Genomic DNA, 17,515 nt, shown 5'->3' on the forward strand with positions numbered 1-17,515 from the left:
GTGGTGGAGTTGGCAGCAGGAAGGTGAAAAAACCTCAACACAAAGTGGTAAGATCATAATAATAGTTAACACACGTATAGCCCTTATTGGGAGCCAGGCTCTACGCCGCTCTCCATAGTTTACTTATATCAATTGGTTGATGCCTCCCAGCAACATCTATGAAGTAGGTATTACTGTTAGTCCATTTTCACATACAATTGAATTGAGGCACAGAAAAGGTAAGTGGCTTCCCTGAGGTCTTTAAGCTTAAAACCCTAGCAAAATGGTTCACGAGTCTCCACCACACTAAATGCCAGGAGGTAGTTTAATTGTCCTCCGATTAGTTGCAAAAGCCAGTTTATCCCAGCAGAGCCTGGACCCAAGAGAGAGCACCTGGGAATATCAGTGGCCAGGTCATCCAGAGCCACATGCGTGGCTGGGCTGAAAGAGCCCAGCATCCATCCTCAGGGAGGGGAGAGTCCAACCCCAGGCTGCAGTGGCCAGGCCTGGCCCTTAGGAGGGTCACTGGCAGCTTGGAGGAGTCCAGAGGAGAGAGGCAGCTGGGACAGGGCGCAGGGGACAGGGCTGGGAGTGGCTGACCCAGGGGACACATCTCAAGGTGCTTTCCGGGGACAGAGGGGCCAGGCATGTGGACCAGAGGAGGATGAGGTTTGGGACAGGTGGCCTCAGACCGTAAACTCTGAGCAGTGTCCCACAGGGGCTGTGCCCAGTGGCCTCGGGGTGGGGGTCAGGGGAGAAGAGGTGGGGGCTGAGATCACCATCCTGGAGAGGCTGCAGGAGGTCGTCCCTGAGGTTTCCAGCTGAGGTCGGGAGTGGGAAGGTCGAGGCCTGGGAGCTCCCAGCTTCCCTCTTTCCACCTCTTGGCTAGTGAGTGTCTGTGTCCTGTTGGGCAGAGGGTGGACTGTAGTTGGGGAAGGTGAACAAGAGGGGGCAAAAGTGGGAATCAGGAACCCGGGTCTAGTGCCAGAGGAGGCCTCGTGTTGAGAGTATCCCAGCCCCCCCACCCTGCAGCACTGGGCTGGGGGCACGCCGCTCTTCTGGTCACCGCGTTGTCTGAGCAGCCTGGTGACAAAGCAGAGAGCGGGGGGATGGTTAGGCGGGGGCCTCTGCTTGCTCCAGCTTGTTTTTAATCCACTGCAGGGATAAGCATCCCGCAAGTCTGGGCATCGCGCGCGCGCGCGCGTGTGTGTGTGCGCGTGTGCGTGTGCGTGTGTGTGTGTGTGTGTGTGTGTGTGTGTGTGTGTGTGTCCCCGCGCATGCGCATATGTGTGTACCTGCAGCCACATCTGAATCCAACTAAATCTAACTGCCGCTGAATATCTGAATGCCTTTGCAGAACGAGTGTGTGTATGATTATATGCATCAATAATCTGATAAACATATGTGAAGATCTAAATCGCTGTGTGATGCATCTGCACATACCTTTGTGCTGTGCTCTGAGTGTGCCCCTGCATTTCTGTGAAGGTGTGTGGAGTTGTCTCTCCGTCCCTGAAGGAATCTCCACCTTTGTGTATTCCACACGTGGGTGTTTGTATTGATGCCTTCAGGTGCGTGTCCTGGGGATAAATGTCTCCCTCTGTGGAGTTGACGTGTCTTTATGCTCTTCTCTGTAGACCTGTTTCTGTGTGTGTGTGTGTGTGTGTGTGTGTGTGTGTGTGTGTGTGTGTCAGAGAGAGAGAGAGAGAGAGAGACCGCCAGTCCTCAAAACACAAACTCCTACTCTGCTTGCCCGCTGCCACCCGCTTGCCCTCCAGAGCACCCCCAGCTGGGCAAGCCACTAGCTCTCCCAGGCCAGCTCTCTTGGTTCTAATAAGTTAAGGTTAAAATGGAGGCTTTATAATCCTATCTATCCATGAGAATCACCTGAAGAGCTTAAACAACACTGATACCCAGCCCAAGGCATTCCGACTTAGTTGGGCAGGGGTATTTTTTTTTTTTTTTTTTTTTTTTGTGGTACGCGGGCCTCTCACTGTTGTGGCCTCTCCCGTTGCAGAGCACAGGCTCCGGACACGCAGGCCCAGCGGCCATGGCTCACGGGCCCAGCTGCTCCGCGGCATGTGGGATCTTCCCGGACTGGGGCACGAACCCGTGTCCCCTGCATTGGCAGGCGGACTCTCAACCACTGCGCCACCAGGGAAGCCCCATGGGCAGGGATATTTTTAACACACTCCTCAGTGGTTGTGCTGAGCAGCCCATGTTGAGGACTGTGTTAAGAGGTCAGAGCTCGTCTTGCGTCCCGGGTCAGGGCTCAGGGGAGGAGGCCGTGAGTCTCCATTTGTGGGCACCCAGTCCTGAAGGAAGGGGGTAGTGCTGTTGCCATCTCAGGGGGCCCTGAGCACTCTTCCCTCTTCCCAGGCCTCTTCCTCCAGGAAGCTTGCTTTGTGTCCCAGGGCAGAGGTCTCTCCCAAGAGATGTGTTTCTGGTGGCACGTTGCTGGGAGTACAAGGGCGACGGCTTCCAGGAAGGAGCACCGTGTGTCCACTTAGAGACACAGGCCATGCACCCATTTCCCTCCTCTGGCTTTGTCTGGGCCCGGCTGGCTGTGAGGCAGGCCAAGGAGGAAGCTGAGGTGGTGAGTCACCTTCCTCTCGGCTAAAAAGGCTGAGACCCGCAGAAGCAAAGGTCTTGACTGTGGCCAAGTGCTGAGGCCAGAACCCAGGCCCAGGCCACAGGCTGTGGCTGCTTTTGCCCCTGCCAGGAGGGTCGAGGGAGGTGCTGGGGGCACCCAGGATTGTCCTGGGTGGAAGCCTCCCTGACCCCAGACCCCACCAGGCCTTGGCTTGACATTGTCCTATGTGCAGGAGAGTCAATCCAGGTCTCGGAGGCCTTCTGCCTTAGTAGCTTCACTAGGCCCTCAGTCTTTAGCATCTGCTGAGAAGCTGTGGGCCCGGCCTTCCTCTCTTCCAGCCGGGTGGGTAGGGAGCACCAGCTCTCTGCAGACAGGGCCTTGGCCTCCCCAGGGGTAGTGGAGATGACTGAACCCCCGGCGGACCACTGGTGTCACATGATGCCAGAGGCAGCCTGTGGCCACCAGGTGTATGGAGGGTCCTGGGAGTGGGTACAGAGGCTGAAGCCTGTGCTTGGGGTGCCCAGGGGTGCTGAGGCCAGTGCCTCCCCAGCCTGCCCAGTCCTTCCTGACCCCTGGGGGAGAGGCTGGGCCAGCATCCCCGTGGCCCCCCTGGGCTTCTCAGAGCATCCCTTGGGGATACCAAAGCCTCCCTCAGTATTTCCAAGTGGGCGCCAAAAAGGCAGAACAGTGGGTAGATAAAACAGACCCCCTTTTCCTTGAACCTTCCTGCGGCTGGTTTTCTTTCGCCTTTTCGGGTGCTCGTTTGTCACCAGATTGAGCTTGGAGAGGCCAAGGGGAGCTTGCTGAGGCAAGGAGAGAGGGAGGGAGGTGTGGGAGGCAGCCACTGGGGGCACAAAGGGCCCCAGGGTACTGGCTGCTCTGCCCGTTGATGGGGGGTGTGTAAGGACTCATGGTTGGGATGCAGCCCCCATGGGCCTCTTAAACCAGGCACCTGTGGGTTAGTGGTGGCCCTGACATGGGCCTACTCAATCTTTTTAATAGTAATTGTAACAAAATATTTTAATTACTGTATAGTATTTCATTGTATGGCTATGCAGGGGCCTATTAACAGTGCCTGCCTGATGGATGGTTGGCTGCCGCGTTTTTTGCTGTTGATGCTATTTTAAATGATGTTGCAGTGAATATCCTTGCCTATGCTTCTTTCTGTATAAGCACAAATATCTCTCTAGGATAGATACCCAGATGCAGAATTGCTGGCTTGCAGGGAATATGTGTTAATGATCAGTTTTAGAAGCCGACCGGACTCTTCCTCTGGGCGTGTGCTGGGGTGCCCTCAGGCTCCCCACTCGACTGCTTGTGCCCTTTCTGGTCCTTAGTAACGACTCGGGCCTCAGAGCCACAGGAGCTCTGGGGGGAAGGTCCTCGAGGTCCGGGCACCTCCTCCTCAGTAGTTACCCTTTTTGTCTGTTGCATTGGTAAAGGCTTCATCCTGGAGGCCAAGTGGGCTGAGGCAGGGTGAAAGGAGGCTATGTTTGTTGGGCACCGGGCTTGGCTGCTGGAACAAAGCGGCCCTGTATGAGTGAGTGAGCTAGAGAGGAGGGCACGTAGCAGCCTGAAGCTAGGTAGGCCGTCAGGCTGGCAGGGTGGCTCAGCGCCGCGGGTACACTCAGTCATCCCGGCTCCTCTCGGTGTGTCGCTCCCCGCCTCTCGGTGTTGTCCTGGCCGCTCTGTCCAGCAGGGGTCTGGCATCGGGGAGGGGGAAAAAGCGGCAGGGGTGAGCACGTGATGCCTTAGGGACAGGTGGTGCATGGGTGGCACGTGTCACTGTCACCCACCTTCCATAGGTGGGAAATTCATCACATGCCCGCACCTGAGAGCAAGAGGGACCTGGAAATGTCCTCTCCAGGTGGGCACGCATGTGCCAGCTAAAACTCTATTCCTGTGGAGGGAGATTTGGGGACACGGTCACCTGCTGCAGAGGAGAAAGCCGTTCAGACCATTCTTGTAGTCCGACGGCGCCCGAGCCAACGTGTTCCCTGCTGTATCACCAGTGCCTGGTAGTGAGTAGGCACTCGGCAGATGCTTGTGGGATAGAAGAATAAAGAACAGCACAAAGGCATGGAGGGGGGTTACCCGTGGAGGCTTTGCTGTAGGTAGGGGTGGGGGGCTGTCGCCGCCCCTCTTATGCCGCTGGACCTGCAGGATTCATGCCTTTCCTTTCTTTCTAGCCTGTAGATACCTGGGGCTGAACAGCAGCTGCTGTGAGTGAGAGGCGGGCAGCACTGGCCTGAGCCTCCTTCTGGGCTGAGAAGCATCATGGCCAGCGTCATACAGGCCTCCCTGGCTGCCCTCCTTCTGCTGCCTATGGTAAGGGCCCAGGACCCTCCCCTCCCTCACCAGCTGGAGTCCCAGGCTCACCTGAGCTCCCACCCCAGATAACCTGTGTCTTTTGTGTGCTATCAGCCAAGCTCAATTCACATGGCTGGTATCTCTGCCAGCACCCCCCTGGACCATCTGGCACTTTTGTGTGAACTAAAAAGGGTGCCCCTTCCTCAAGACCCTGTACCGATTTGACCAGAAATTGTTACATAATTTACAAATCTATTATGATAGTAACATATGCAGCAGCCTTTAGAGTTGTGCAGTACACAACCTGCTCAACTGTATGCAGGGGCCCTCGTCAAGGCTGCAGAAGGCACTTGTGATCCTGGTCCCCAGCTCACTAGTCTCTGGCAGGTTAGAGCTCAGAAGGCTGCTCTCTGCTCATGTCTCTGAGCAAGAGGGATGGGGCGCAGGGTTCCCAGGCATTGGCCCTTGCCCCTCAACCTGGGAATTCTGACCAGCGTGGATGCAGCTGTCTTCAGAGCCCTGGATGCCAGTCCTGCCTCTGCCCTGCCTTACTGTGTGACCACAGACAAGCTCATCCCTTTCCGTGCACATCTGTGAACAGTCTGAGCTAGACTGGATCCCTGAGCACTGCTCTTGGCAGCTTGGGATGCCTTGTGCCTGCCTCCACACTTGCCAGCGTCCCCGTATGGAACCATCCCTGCCCTGGAGTTCTGAGCTGAAGTGACAACTTTAGGATGCAGCCCTCGTGATAGCATCCGTGGCCTTTGAAGTTACTTGGTCCTACACTTAAATCCAGTATCTGCCACTAACCAGCCGTGTGACCTTGGGCAGGAGTTTCTAAACTTCTCTGAGCCTCGGTTCCCTCCTTTGTCACATGGGGCAGTAGATGAGAGTGGCTACTAAGCCCCACGGAATGCTACCACTGTCCTTCGCCTGCAGCTCCCAGGCCCCCAGAGGAGAGAGAGGATGAGCTCTCTCACCCCCTGCTTGCTCCCCTAAAGTGCACTTGTAGCCTCGTGGTCTCTGGAGCTGGACTGCATGGGTTTGAATCCTGGCTGTACAGTCGACTACACTGTGTGACCCTGAGCAAGTTTCGTAACGTCTCTGTGCTTAAGTTTCACGTCTGTAGCATGGGAAATGGTAAAAATAGTGCCTGCTTTGCAGTACTCTTGATATATATACGCGTGCATATGACAGAGTAACGCACTCAGTTAGTACAGTGCCCTGTGTGTGCTTGCTAATGATATTATAAGACATGGACACTGAGACCCAGGAAGCGGGTGGGATCTGCCCAGGTCCCACACTGAGTTGGTGGAGGGGAAGAGTCCTCATGGCATCTGTGACGAAGTGGAGGCAGGGCCCCCGCTGGCTCTGAAATCTCTCTGTCACTGTCGTCTTCCTGCTTCTGTCGCTCCCCTTCCCCCACTGCCCCGGAGGCTTAGGTAGCAGGGCTTGTCGGTGAACCTCGCTGTCCCTTCTTACCATCTATCCCCTGTGCCTCCTGCAGGCCAGCGCCATGCACTCTGACTGCATCTTCAAGAAGGAGCAAGCCATGTGCCTGGAGAAGATCCAGAGGGCCAACGAGCTGATGGGCTTGAATGACTCCTCCCCAGGTGAGGAGGGTGGCGGGGAGGGCCACCATCCCTGGCACATCCAGGCCGGCCTTAGAAGTGATGTCCCAGCCTCTGGCCAACTTATAGAAAGCAGTGGAGGGTACAGGTCCCTGGGTCCTTCAGAAAACCCTTTGGGGTGATGGAGCCCTGGATCTGCTCTAGGCAGTGACACTGGGGTTGCCCTCCTTGGGGATGGCCTGCCCCGGATGCCTCCCTCTGGAAGGGGCTATTCCGGGTGACTGGACGTGGCCACCTTCACTCCCATGGGAGCTGGGTTAGAGCTGGTGTCTGGGCTGAGCAGTGGCTGTCAGAGAGCTCGTTAGCAGGCCGCCTGGGCCTGGTGGTGGAAGGGACACAGCTGTTGCTGGTGGCCGAGCTAGAGAGCACCTGGTCTCCCCAGAGCGTGAGGTGTGGGATCATTCCCATCTCCTCGGCTCACTCCATCAGAAGGCAGAGAACAAGCCAGCAGGAACCCCAGTCCTGGGCGTGTCTGGTGCTGCTATTCTCCTGGGGCTGCTCCCAGCATGGGGGGCCGGATGCCGCTTCCTTGTGCTGGATGGTACCACGCACTGCAGGACATGTAGTGGCCTTGGCTCTCCCATTAGATACCCCTAACAGCCCCTGATCGCAATGACAGTCCCAAAAGCCTCACTTTTCTAGATGTCCCAAGGGAGTGGCATGGCCCCGGCTGAGAACCAGTGGTCCTGTGTAACCCCTTTCCTCCTAACTCCCCTGCTGTGCAGGTGGGATGCCGAGGCCCATAGAACAAGGGCACCCTCAGCTTCCTGACTCCAGCAGGGTCAGGGAGAGGGTCTGTGTGGGAAGTTGGGGATTTGGGGGTAGGGGGCATCACTGGAGGACTCGCCAGACTCTCTCATGGCTCAGTCACTGGAGAGTGGGGTTCTCCGCCCACCCTAGAGGGATCCACTTTCCCCCCCCGATCCTCCCCATTTACAGGGAGCTCTTCTGAGCACCATCTGTTTAAATGCTTGATTAGTCTGCAGCCCAGTTAAATGTAATGGCCCCGCTGGGCTGGGCTCCCTAGCCAGTCAGCTCAGCAGGCATTAACTGTTCATGGAGTCACTCCCAGCCATGCTGGCCTTTCCCTCCAGGTGAGCTCTTGCTCAGCTCTAACTGAGGCCAAAAGTGGATTTGAGGCCTCACCAGCCAGGGAAACTGAGACAGGGGACCTAGATGGGCGCACAGTTGCAGGAGACTGAAAGAATATCTTGTCCAGGCCTCTTGTCTAGGGGATGGGAATGTGGAGCCTGGAGGGCAGTGACTCTTTAGAACCATGGGAAGGGGGAGTGTCAGGCTCGGGTGGGCCTGGAACCCAGGTGCCCTCCCTCCCAACCCAGGCCCATTGTTCCTGCTTCGCAGGTCTCAGATACACTTGGGATCAAGTAGTAGTAGGAAGCGTCTTTACAGGTGGGTCGAGGTGGGATGTGGGGCTGGGACTGGGTCAGCAGGCATGCAGGTGAATAGCACCCGCGGAGTCCCGGGCAGGGAGAGGACAAGACCCCCCCCCCCCGCCTTCCCCCCATGGGCATCTAGGCAGAGGTGTGAGCATGAGTGAGGCAGATGGAAGGATGGATACCAGCCCAGGAGGGGCAGACCAGTGCTGCCCGGAGGGGCTCTGACCCCCAGGCATGCTCAGGAGAGGACGATGAAAGGAATTCTCTGTGGGGAAGCATTCATGGAGAAGGTGGTGTTTACATCAGGTCCTCGATCCTTAGACCTGGCTGTACGTCGGAGTCACCAGGGAGCTTTGAGGAAAATGTACCCAGGACACAATCCAAAGCAGTTAGACCAGAACCTCACTCCACTGGAGTCACTGTGATTTTTTAGAGGCTCCCCAGGCGATTCTTACGAGAAACTAGGCTAAGAACCCCTGAGTTAGGCCCTAGGGAGGAGTAGGCACTTGATGGCAGGTGAGAACTGAGGGATGGATGACTGGGGAGAACATTCTGGGCTGAGGGAACCACGGCAGCAAGAGGCAGGTGGGGGAGGGGAGTGAGTCCGCCCCTCGGTCTGGAACCCTGAATTGGAGTCGGTGAGGCTGGGCTAGAGGGACGTGTGGCTGAGGGCCCGGGAGCAGGTGTCTGTGTGTTGCACGTCTGCCACCACTGGAGTCGGAGGTCGGAGGGGACGGCAGTGGTGGCTTCCCCTGAGCTGCCATGCCTCCCGCTTTCCCCAGGACCACCCCCCCCGGACCTCCCTCTTCTAGCCCTTCCTCGGGGCCCCTGTGAGTCAGGTCACCCCCAAACCTGAACCTGGTCAAAGGACCCCAAGCCTGTGGAAGAATTTCACTGACTCATCCACCTGCTCATTCATTCGCTCACTTATCCCCTCACGCTCTCGTGCACTCATTCAGCTCACATGACGAGCTGGGATCTTAGGTGTCCAGCCCGGGCAGAGTGAGGGCACAGCCAGGGGTGGGGCCTGCTGAGCTTCTGGGAGAATGTAAAGATGCTGATGGCCACGCCCTCCCCACACCAGCGTGATTGGCATTTGGACAGGGGGACTTGTTGAGAGTACGTGTTAAAAGCCGCCCGACGATTCTAAAGTGTATCCAAGTTTGAGAGCCACTGGGTTGGCCAGAGAATAGCCTCTACCAGGGTGCTTATGTCAACTTGGGCCAGAGAGCAGCCCCCAGCGTCCAGGCAAACCCGGCTGGGAGCCAAGAGTCCAATCTGACTATAAGCAAGAATCAGCATTATGGTATTAATACCTGTGCTTGGGGTGAAATGAGAGAGTCCAGCCCTCCTGCTGTACCCCTTCTCTGCACCTCCCCTGCCCCTTCTGTCCCGAGCACATGCACCATGCACAGAACGCTGGCCAGGGGTCAGCCGATGTCCCGGAAACACACTTGAAAAAGAAAATCTGTCAGCGTGTCCCAGTGACTGTGAGTGTGTATTCACAGCAATGCTTGTATATATATTTTTATGTATGTGTGTGTATATATATATATATATATATATATATATATATATATATATATTACTTGTATGTCCCCATGATCTTTTAAATCCCATAAAGTGAGTGCATTGGAATGAAGACACTGATCTGTTAGAGGGGAGGTGTGTCTGTGGCATGTACATGTGGTTGAGGGGATGGTGAGGGGTTCCCAGGACGGCACCTGCATCCCCTCAAATCCATATCCCTCACTGATCCTGGGACCTCCACCACAAAGAGAACGTGGGACCGTAATGCATATAGGGGCCTTCAGAATGGAAGCCGAGGGACAGAGATATGCTAGGGAGGGGCACCGGGGCTCAGCAGGCAGCTGAAGGGGGTAGAAAATATAGATAAGATAGCGGAGAGTGAAAGCAAGCTTTCTGACTGGGTGGTTTTGTCCACAGCGTCCCTGGCGGGTTTTAAAGATGTTTATTGGGACCGTTGTTGAGGTGATATATTTAGTGGTTTTGTCCCTCGTTCCAAACTCCTGAATGCTAAACAGAACTTGAGACAACACCAAGTCCGGCTGTATCATGGGATGCACGGAGAGGCTGAGGCCAGAGTTGGGCATCGCTGGCCAAGTCACACCGAGGGCCAGAGCCAGCTCTGGGACAGGACCCAGGTCTGCTCTCCCAGCCAGGGAGGGCCCTCTGTGCTGCAGTGCTCTTGTGCCTAGAGAGAAGCAGAAAGGACTCCTGTGCGTGGGAACCAGCGCCTCCTCTCTGGAGCATCCCCAGACCCACACAGGGCACAGGCACTGCCTGCTGGGCTGGCCGCTTTTGTTCTCCCAGCTCAGCCCGGCCAGCCTGCCTGTCCAGGGTGAGTCCTGCCAGCACGTCCTCTTTGTGGGACTGCGGGCTTGCATCAGTCTGGAGGCCTTCCCTGCGTCTAAGTGGGCTGGTCAGGTGTGGTCCTCCTTGGGGGTCCCACACCCCATACTCTGGAGAAGATGGAAGAGGGAGGCCTGAAGCGGCCTTGGCAGGGGCAGGACGGAAGTGGCTTGGAGGAGAGACAAGAAAGCCTGCTCATTGCTATTCTGACCCAGCGTCTGAGGCCTGTCCAGGGTGCAGAGTGTGTACCCTAGCCCCCAGCTCCACCCTCACCAGAAGAGAGGCCTGAAGGAGGGCGGGGGAACCACTGCAAGGCTGGGCCCAGGCTCCCCATCCTCGGAGCAAGATCAGCTTCTTGTCTGTGCCTCCCAGCTGCTCTGAGAACGAACAGGCCCCCAGCGTGGGGAGGGGGCGGGGTCTGTAGGGACCCTTCCTCTGTGGAACTCGCTCCCCAAATCTGACAAAGGGTTCTGTTTCTGTCCAAACCTGTTTTTTTTTTTTTTTTACATCTTTATTGGAGTATAATAGCTTTACAATGGTGTGTTAGTTTCTGCTTTATAACAAAGTGAATCAGTTATACATATACATATGTTACCATATCTCTTCCCTCTTGCATCTCCCTCCCTCCCACCCTCCCTATCCCACCCCTCTAGGTGGTCACAAAGCACGGAGCTGATCTCCCTGTGCTATGCGGCTGCTTCCCACTAGCTAGCTATTTTACGCCAAACCTGTTTTTCTTTGGTCCGTAGTTCTCAGACTTAAGCCTGTATCAGAACCTCCTGGAAGGCTTGTTAAAACCCAGATTACTGGGCCCAGCCCCAGCTTCTGACTCAGTGGATTTGATGGAGCCTGAGTGTCTGTATCTCTGGCAAGCTCCCAGTGGCGCTCCTGCTCTGGGTTCTGCACTTTGAGAACCACTGACTTCCAGAGGGGAGGGCTGCATCTTTAGTCCTTCCTCCACTCCCCCAGCACGGAATTCACAGCTGGTCCTCAGTTTATGGATCAGTAACATTGGCTGTGAAGTAAATTTCAGTAAATTGAATCATTTTTTACCCGTGAATCGCATGCCGAAATGAGGGGCTTGTTCTAACAATACGCAGGCATCCTCAGGCAGCTTCTCAAAGAGAGGACTGCGCCTTTGTTTGAGTCCCCTTGGCGCCCCTGGTCTCACGAGTTTTGAACACTGTGTGGAACTGGGCAGAATCATCACCATGACAACCCGAGATTAGCTCCTTATTTTGTTCCAGTCGGGGCTAATGGCTCTTGCGTTCTCTCTCCATTCAACCTGCCCAAGTGGTCTTTTCCCCTCCTGCTGTCACAAGGCACTGCCTCTCCTTGGCTGCTTCGTGTGTCAGCATTTTAGTGGGAGCAGCCCCGGAAAGTGTGCCCAGCATTCTCCCTCCGAGCGGGAATCCCCTGGTGCCTGAATTCCTCCCATCGAGTCCCATAGAGGCTTTCGGCGGGACAGACTGAGCCAGGAGGGCACAGGCAGGCTTCGTGTAGAATTGGGGCACAAGGCGGGTAGATCGGAAGGCTTGGGGTGTCAGAGTGGAGAGTTCTCCCCGGGAAGAGGACTGGTTCTGATTTCCTCTGCACGGGGAAGAAGAGGACAGGAACTTTCTCGACCCCGCAGCGGTGTCTGATGCACTTGACCACCTCCTCCTTGAAGCAGGCTTTCCTGCTGCTGTGTCACCAACGTCTTCTGGTTTTCCTTGTATTTCTGGCCACCCCTCCTGAGTCGTCTTTGCCGGCTCCTCTTCTGAGTGGTGGCATCTCTTCTGTTGGGGCCAGGCCCTAGTCTCTTCTCTTTTTTAATTCTCAAATCTACGCCTTCTCACTGGACATATCATCTGGGTCCACGGCCCTACAGAGCATCCCTGTGCCGACCGCTTCCCGTTCTCTTCCTCCAGTTCCAACTTCCCCACTGAACGCCAGAGATTTGTCTAACTGCCTATTTGAAATCTGGCTTCACTTGGCTCTTCGCATCATCTCAAACGAAACATACCCCAGATGACGCTCTTTGAGTTCCAGCTTGCCGATTCCCTCCACCACTTGCTTCTCTTCCAGCCCTCCCTGCTGTGGCGAGTGGCTCAGCTAGCCAGCCATCTGGACACTCAAACCCAGGTGCCATCCTTGGCCCCTCTCTCCCGTTTAGTGCATCAGTCACGGTAGCCTAGACCATGCTGCGGTAACAAATGAACCTTAACATCTCAGAGACTTAGCACCATAACATTTCCTGCTTGCACACGTCACCAGCCAGCGTGGTCAGCAGAGGTGGGAGGTGGACTTCGACTCTGCCTGGTCCTTCAGAGATCCAGGCTCCTTTCATCTCGCAACACTGCCACCCTCGATATGCGGCCTCCAGGGGTGCTGCAGAGAGGGGAGAGAGAGAGAAAGGGTATGGAGTCTTTTAGGGATGTTTTTGAGACCTGTTCATCACGTCCCCCCTCTTCCCATGGGTGAGCACTCAGTCACGTGAGATGGATGAGCACCAGTGCTCCCTGGCACACTCACCGGCTTTGTCCAGCCAGCGTGTCACCAAGTCCTGTCAGTCCTGCCTACAGACTCTCCTACGCAGAACTCCTTTCTATCTTGGCTGCCATGGCTCCTAAGCGAGCCCCGCCACCCTCCTCTGGACTGCTGCCTTATCCTGACAGACATGTCTCCATGTTTGCTTTCCTGCTCTTGAAATATATTACCTTCCCACACAGCTGAATCAGATCATGTGATTCTGTGTCTTCAAACCCATCTGTGGGAGGCAGAATAATGCCCCCACCAAAGATGCCCACGTCCATGGGCTTCCCTGGTGGCGCAGTGGTTGAGAGTCTGCCTGCCGATGCAGGGGACACGGGTTCGTGCCCCGGTCCGGGAGGATCCCACATGCCGCGGAGCGGCTGGTCCCGTGAGCCATGGCCGCTGGGCCTGCGCGTCCGGAGCCTGTGCTCCGCAACGGGAGAGGCCACAGCAGTGAGAGGCCCGTGTACCGCGAAAAAAAAAAAGATGCCCACGTCCTAATCCCCAAAGCCTGTCAATGTGTTGCCTTACATGACAAAAGGTATAATTAAGTTAAGATGGAGCACATAGCCTGGATTATTCAGGTGGATCCAGTGTAGTCACAAGCGTCCTTATAGATGACAGGAGACAGCAGGAGGGTCAGAGGAGAGAGCTTTGAGGATGCTCTGCTACTGGCTTGGAAGATGGAGAGAGTGGCCGCAGGTCAAGGGATGTGGGTGGCCTCCTGAATCTGGAAAAGACAAGGAAACATTCTCCTCTAGAGCCTCCAGAAGGAATGCTGACAACTTGACTTTGGCCCAGTGAGACTTCTGACCTCCAGAACTGTAAGATAAGAAATTGTGTCATTTTAAGCCACCAAGTTTGCTTTGTTATAGCAGCAACAGGAAAGTAATACACCATCCAAGGTCTTCTCAGCATTTGGTATTAAATCCAAACTCACTCCCATGACCACAGGCTATAAGCCCCGTGTGGGCACAGACCAGGGGGGTTTATTCACCCCAGTTTTGCTCTCCGGTGTCTGACTTTTAATAGGCACTTAATATTTCTTGAATAAATGAGTGAAAAAGAAGGAAGGGAAGGGGAAAGAGAAGACACAAAAAAGGTAAAAGGAGAAGGGGGGTGGGGGAGAAATGGCATCTTGAAATCTTCTAGCCTCCACAGAACTAAGCTTTGTTGGGACTGGAGTCTGGAACAGATGGGGAAAGAGAAACTGGTTGTGTTTTGTGGGCGTGGAAGGAAAATGAGTTGCTGTCCTTAGTTAGAAAAACCCAAGGCACCCTCCAGGCTTCATACCTGCCCTGGTGCTACAGGAATTGCCCCTAGGATCCTTAGTCTATGGAGGGGACTCAGGCTAGGAACCAGGAGGGCTTCCAGAGTGTGGCAGGCCACAGGGCAGGGTGAGGGGACCTTGGCAGATGCCCCTTTGAGGATGTCTGTCCTGGCAGTGGGGCCGGGGAAGGCAGCCCCAGCCTCCCAGCCATCCTCCTGGGCCCTAGCATATCCTGAGTCAGTCTCTTCCCGCTTTGAGTTCTAATGACTCAGAGTTGGGGGTCCCCTCAGAGACACCCAGCCCTTGCTGTGCACAGAGGGAAACTGAATCAGAACAGAGGGGATGGAGACTTACTAGAGTCATGCAGTAAGCCCTTGGCAGAAGATCTGGGACTTCCCTGGTGGTCCAGTAGTTGGGACTCTGCGCTTCCAATGCAGAGGGCACGGGTTTGATCCCCATGCGTGCCACGTGGCACGGCCAAAAATAAATAAATAAATAAACTTAAAAAAAAAGAAAACAACTCAAGTCTGTGGCTGCCCTGCAGGTGTGGAGGAGACACCCTGCCGTTTCCCTCCCCCTGCCCTCAAATGCAAACTTCTCAAATTTGTTTTTTTTGTCCTCTGTAGCCCTGGGCCTGATGGGTCCTGGCACATTGTAGGTGCTCAGTGAATAGTTGTTAAGAGGATGGATCCCTGCCTTGACTCCACACCTCTGACCTCCAACCTGGGAGCCCCTCCCCATTGTGCCATCCCCACCTGAGCCCTGTGTCCCTCCCTGCCCCTCGGCCCTTGTGACTGTGTTCGCTCGCTCTATAACGAGTCCTAGGCCTTAGGAACGTCGGCTGGCAGAAGCAGCTGGCCGTGCCAGGGCCTAATGTTCCACATTTAGGGAACATCTGTTGACTGGGGCTCCCAGGGCATGGGCCAGACACGGCCACGCTCCATGGCCATTCCACGGTCAACACGGGCCGTGGGGGCCAAAGATGTACTGTTAGGTCTCTTTCAAGGATATGTTGTCATAACCAGCCATGTGCAGGTTGGAGTCCTGCTGTGATGGGTGGACAGGAATCATCAGTAACAGACCTGGGACCCATCTCCCTTCATGTGGCCCCAGCATCCTCATCATCTTGGTTTGTTGTCCTCAGAGCTTTCTATGATGCTTCTGTCTCCCAAACTCAGTCATTCTGGGAGCAGGATACTATAGGCTAATGTGATTGGGTGTGAATTCTAAAGTAACCAGGTCTGAGTTCTGAGAGATTGGGCGACTTCTGGCCCAAACAGGACCTGAAAGTCAGTCGTGGACCCCAGCAGAGAGGCTGTGAGCTCACGAGGCCCGTCCCGGGCCCCCATCCCCGCCCAGTGCCTAACCAGCACCTGCCCGGGCTTCCTCTGTGTCTGTCAGTGGCCCTCCACTGGCCTTTCTTCTCACCTGGTAGGGCTGTGTTTCATCTCTCTTTCTTAGGGGAATGATCCCCAGGGACACCTAATTGAAATAATGAAATTAATGGTAATAACAATGGCGATCGTGCATTGAGTGAGCCCGCCGTTCTTCTGCGAGCTTTACATGTATGAACTCCTTAGTCCTCCTAGCAGTCCTGTCGGGTGGGACAAGCGCTGGCTGTCCCATACGTGGCAGAGAAGCCCTCCAAAGCCCTTATTGTAGACCGCTCAGCAGGATGTGGTCCCTTTTCTGAAAGTCTGTACTCTGCCGTCAGACACGCCACACTGTTGCCTCCCTTCTCTGCCTTTGCGCCCCTGTCATGATTACATCTCTGCCCACCTGGAAAACGTGGGGTTCCATGCTCCTCTCACATCGCGTCCTTTTCCTGGGTGAGCTCTCATCCCAGGGCCTCACCCACGCCCCACGTGCCAGAGTGAGAAGCAGGGGCCAGGCCTTAGGAACCACGTTAAAGCTGAGGTGATAGGACCGCTGGACGGTGCTCACTGGGGGTGGCGGCTGTGTGACCCAGCCAGATCTTCCTTTGGAAGAGCTCACAGTCACAGCTCTGTGCAGTTGAGTGAGGAGACCACTGGGGAGGCTGTCACCATGGTCCCAGTGAAAGGTGGTCAGCCCTTAGCTAGGTGGGAGTGCAAGGATGGAGAGTAGGGCATGGATTCCACAAACATTCAGAGGTCACACCAGCAGGACTTGGTGACCAGTCGGCTGTGGAGCACGAAGGAGAAGGAGACAAAGCAAGAGTGACTCCAGGGCTCTAGCTGGGGCTGAGACAGGAAATCGGAGTCTGTAGGAGATGCTGAGTTGAGTCTTGGACACGCTGTGTGTGGATTGCCTTGGGCCTTTCAAGGTGGGGATATCCAGCAGGCCCCTGGCCATGGAAGGCAGCCCCCATGTTGTGCAGGAGTCAGGGTTGGCAGTTGTCTGTGTAAATTCTATCCTGAAGTCCTTGGGGCTGGTGGTCTCGTTTAAGGGCAGTGGGGCAAGGGGCTGAGGGCAGGGCAGACACAAGCCCCTGCATGCAGTCGGGGTGGGCAGGGTGGGGCCCACTCAGTAAGGGCGGAGAGGTCAGTAAGGGCAAGAGGCCTCTCTGGAGAGGAGGGGCGGAGTCAGACGAGGGGTGGAGTCAGACGAGGGGTGAAGCGTGAGGTGGGGGTGAGGAGGTGACGATGGGAATACAGAGGACTCCACAGAGAGGCTGGCAAGGGCTGGAAGGAGAGCCGGCACAGGGGCCGGAGGGTCCACTGAACCCCCAAATCTGAAAATCTGGTCGTCAAGCTCAACCTCTTCCTCCTCCTCACAAGCTCATAACCAGTGAGTCGCACGTCTCGGCGATTCCTAAATAGCTCTCAGTTCGTCCCTGCTCTTCTCCAGCCCTCGGTGCTCACCTGATCCGGGCGTGCCTCGCCACCACAGTGGCCTCCGAGGTGCTCCCTGCTTCCTGGCTGTTTGTGCTCCAAGCCCTTTCCTAGTTCGGGGCCTTGGCTTTGCAGGCCTCTGCCCTCCTCCCCAGCCCCCATCTGGCCAATTTGTGCTCCTCTTCAGGTCCCAGCTCCGTGTCATCTTCCTGCTGCAGGCCTGCCCTGAAAGGCGGTGGGCGACTGGGGGCGGAGGGCATGGAGCGCCATCCTCGGGCCAGACGGTTCCTGCCCCTCCCCTGAGGGGGAGGGAGGGCCCACCGAGGAGGTCGATCTGAAGTGGGACCCCACCGCGATGTGGAGCCTGGGGACGTGGAAGAGCTCATGCAGGGGGATGTGTGCGTGTGATGTGTGTGTGTGTATGTGGGCGTCTGGATGCCCTCTCACCATGGTTCCCTTCCTCACAGGCTGCCCTGGCATGTGGGACAACATCACATGTTGGAAGCCTGCCCACGTGGGTGAGATGGTCCTCGTCAGTTGCCCCGAGCTCTTCCGAATCTTCAACCCAGACCAAGGTGGGTCCCCCCCCGGGGGCCTCTTCAGGCCACTCTGGGTCCAGCCTGCTCCCCTTATTCGGA

At 56.0% G+C, this 17,515-nt stretch overlaps 1 protein-coding gene across 4 annotated transcripts in view; it reads left to right on the forward strand.

Annotated features, from left to right (window-relative positions):
- The first annotated feature begins 4,771 nt into the window (after nt 1–4,771).
- ADCYAP1R1 (ADCYAP receptor type I) overlaps nt 4,772–17,515 on the forward strand; it is a 40,132-nt gene continuing 27,388 nt past the window's right edge. For all 4 annotated transcript variants that reach the window (XM_081243960.1, XM_081243961.1, XM_081243962.1 and 1 more), the window contains exons 1-3: nt 4,772–4,897; nt 6,387–6,492; nt 17,345–17,452. In XM_081243960.1, the coding sequence (XP_081100086.1) occupies nt 4,847–4,897; nt 6,387–6,492; nt 17,345–17,452 (265 nt within the window). In that variant the 5' untranslated portion in view covers nt 4,772–4,846. The remainder of the gene's footprint in view (nt 4,898–6,386; nt 6,493–17,344; nt 17,453–17,515) is intronic.

The sequence above is a fragment of the Mesoplodon bidens genome, assembly GCF_964165515.1.
Source record: "Mesoplodon bidens genome assembly, chromosome: 9".
Lineage (NCBI taxonomy): Eukaryota > Metazoa > Chordata > Mammalia > Artiodactyla > Ziphiidae > Mesoplodon > Mesoplodon bidens.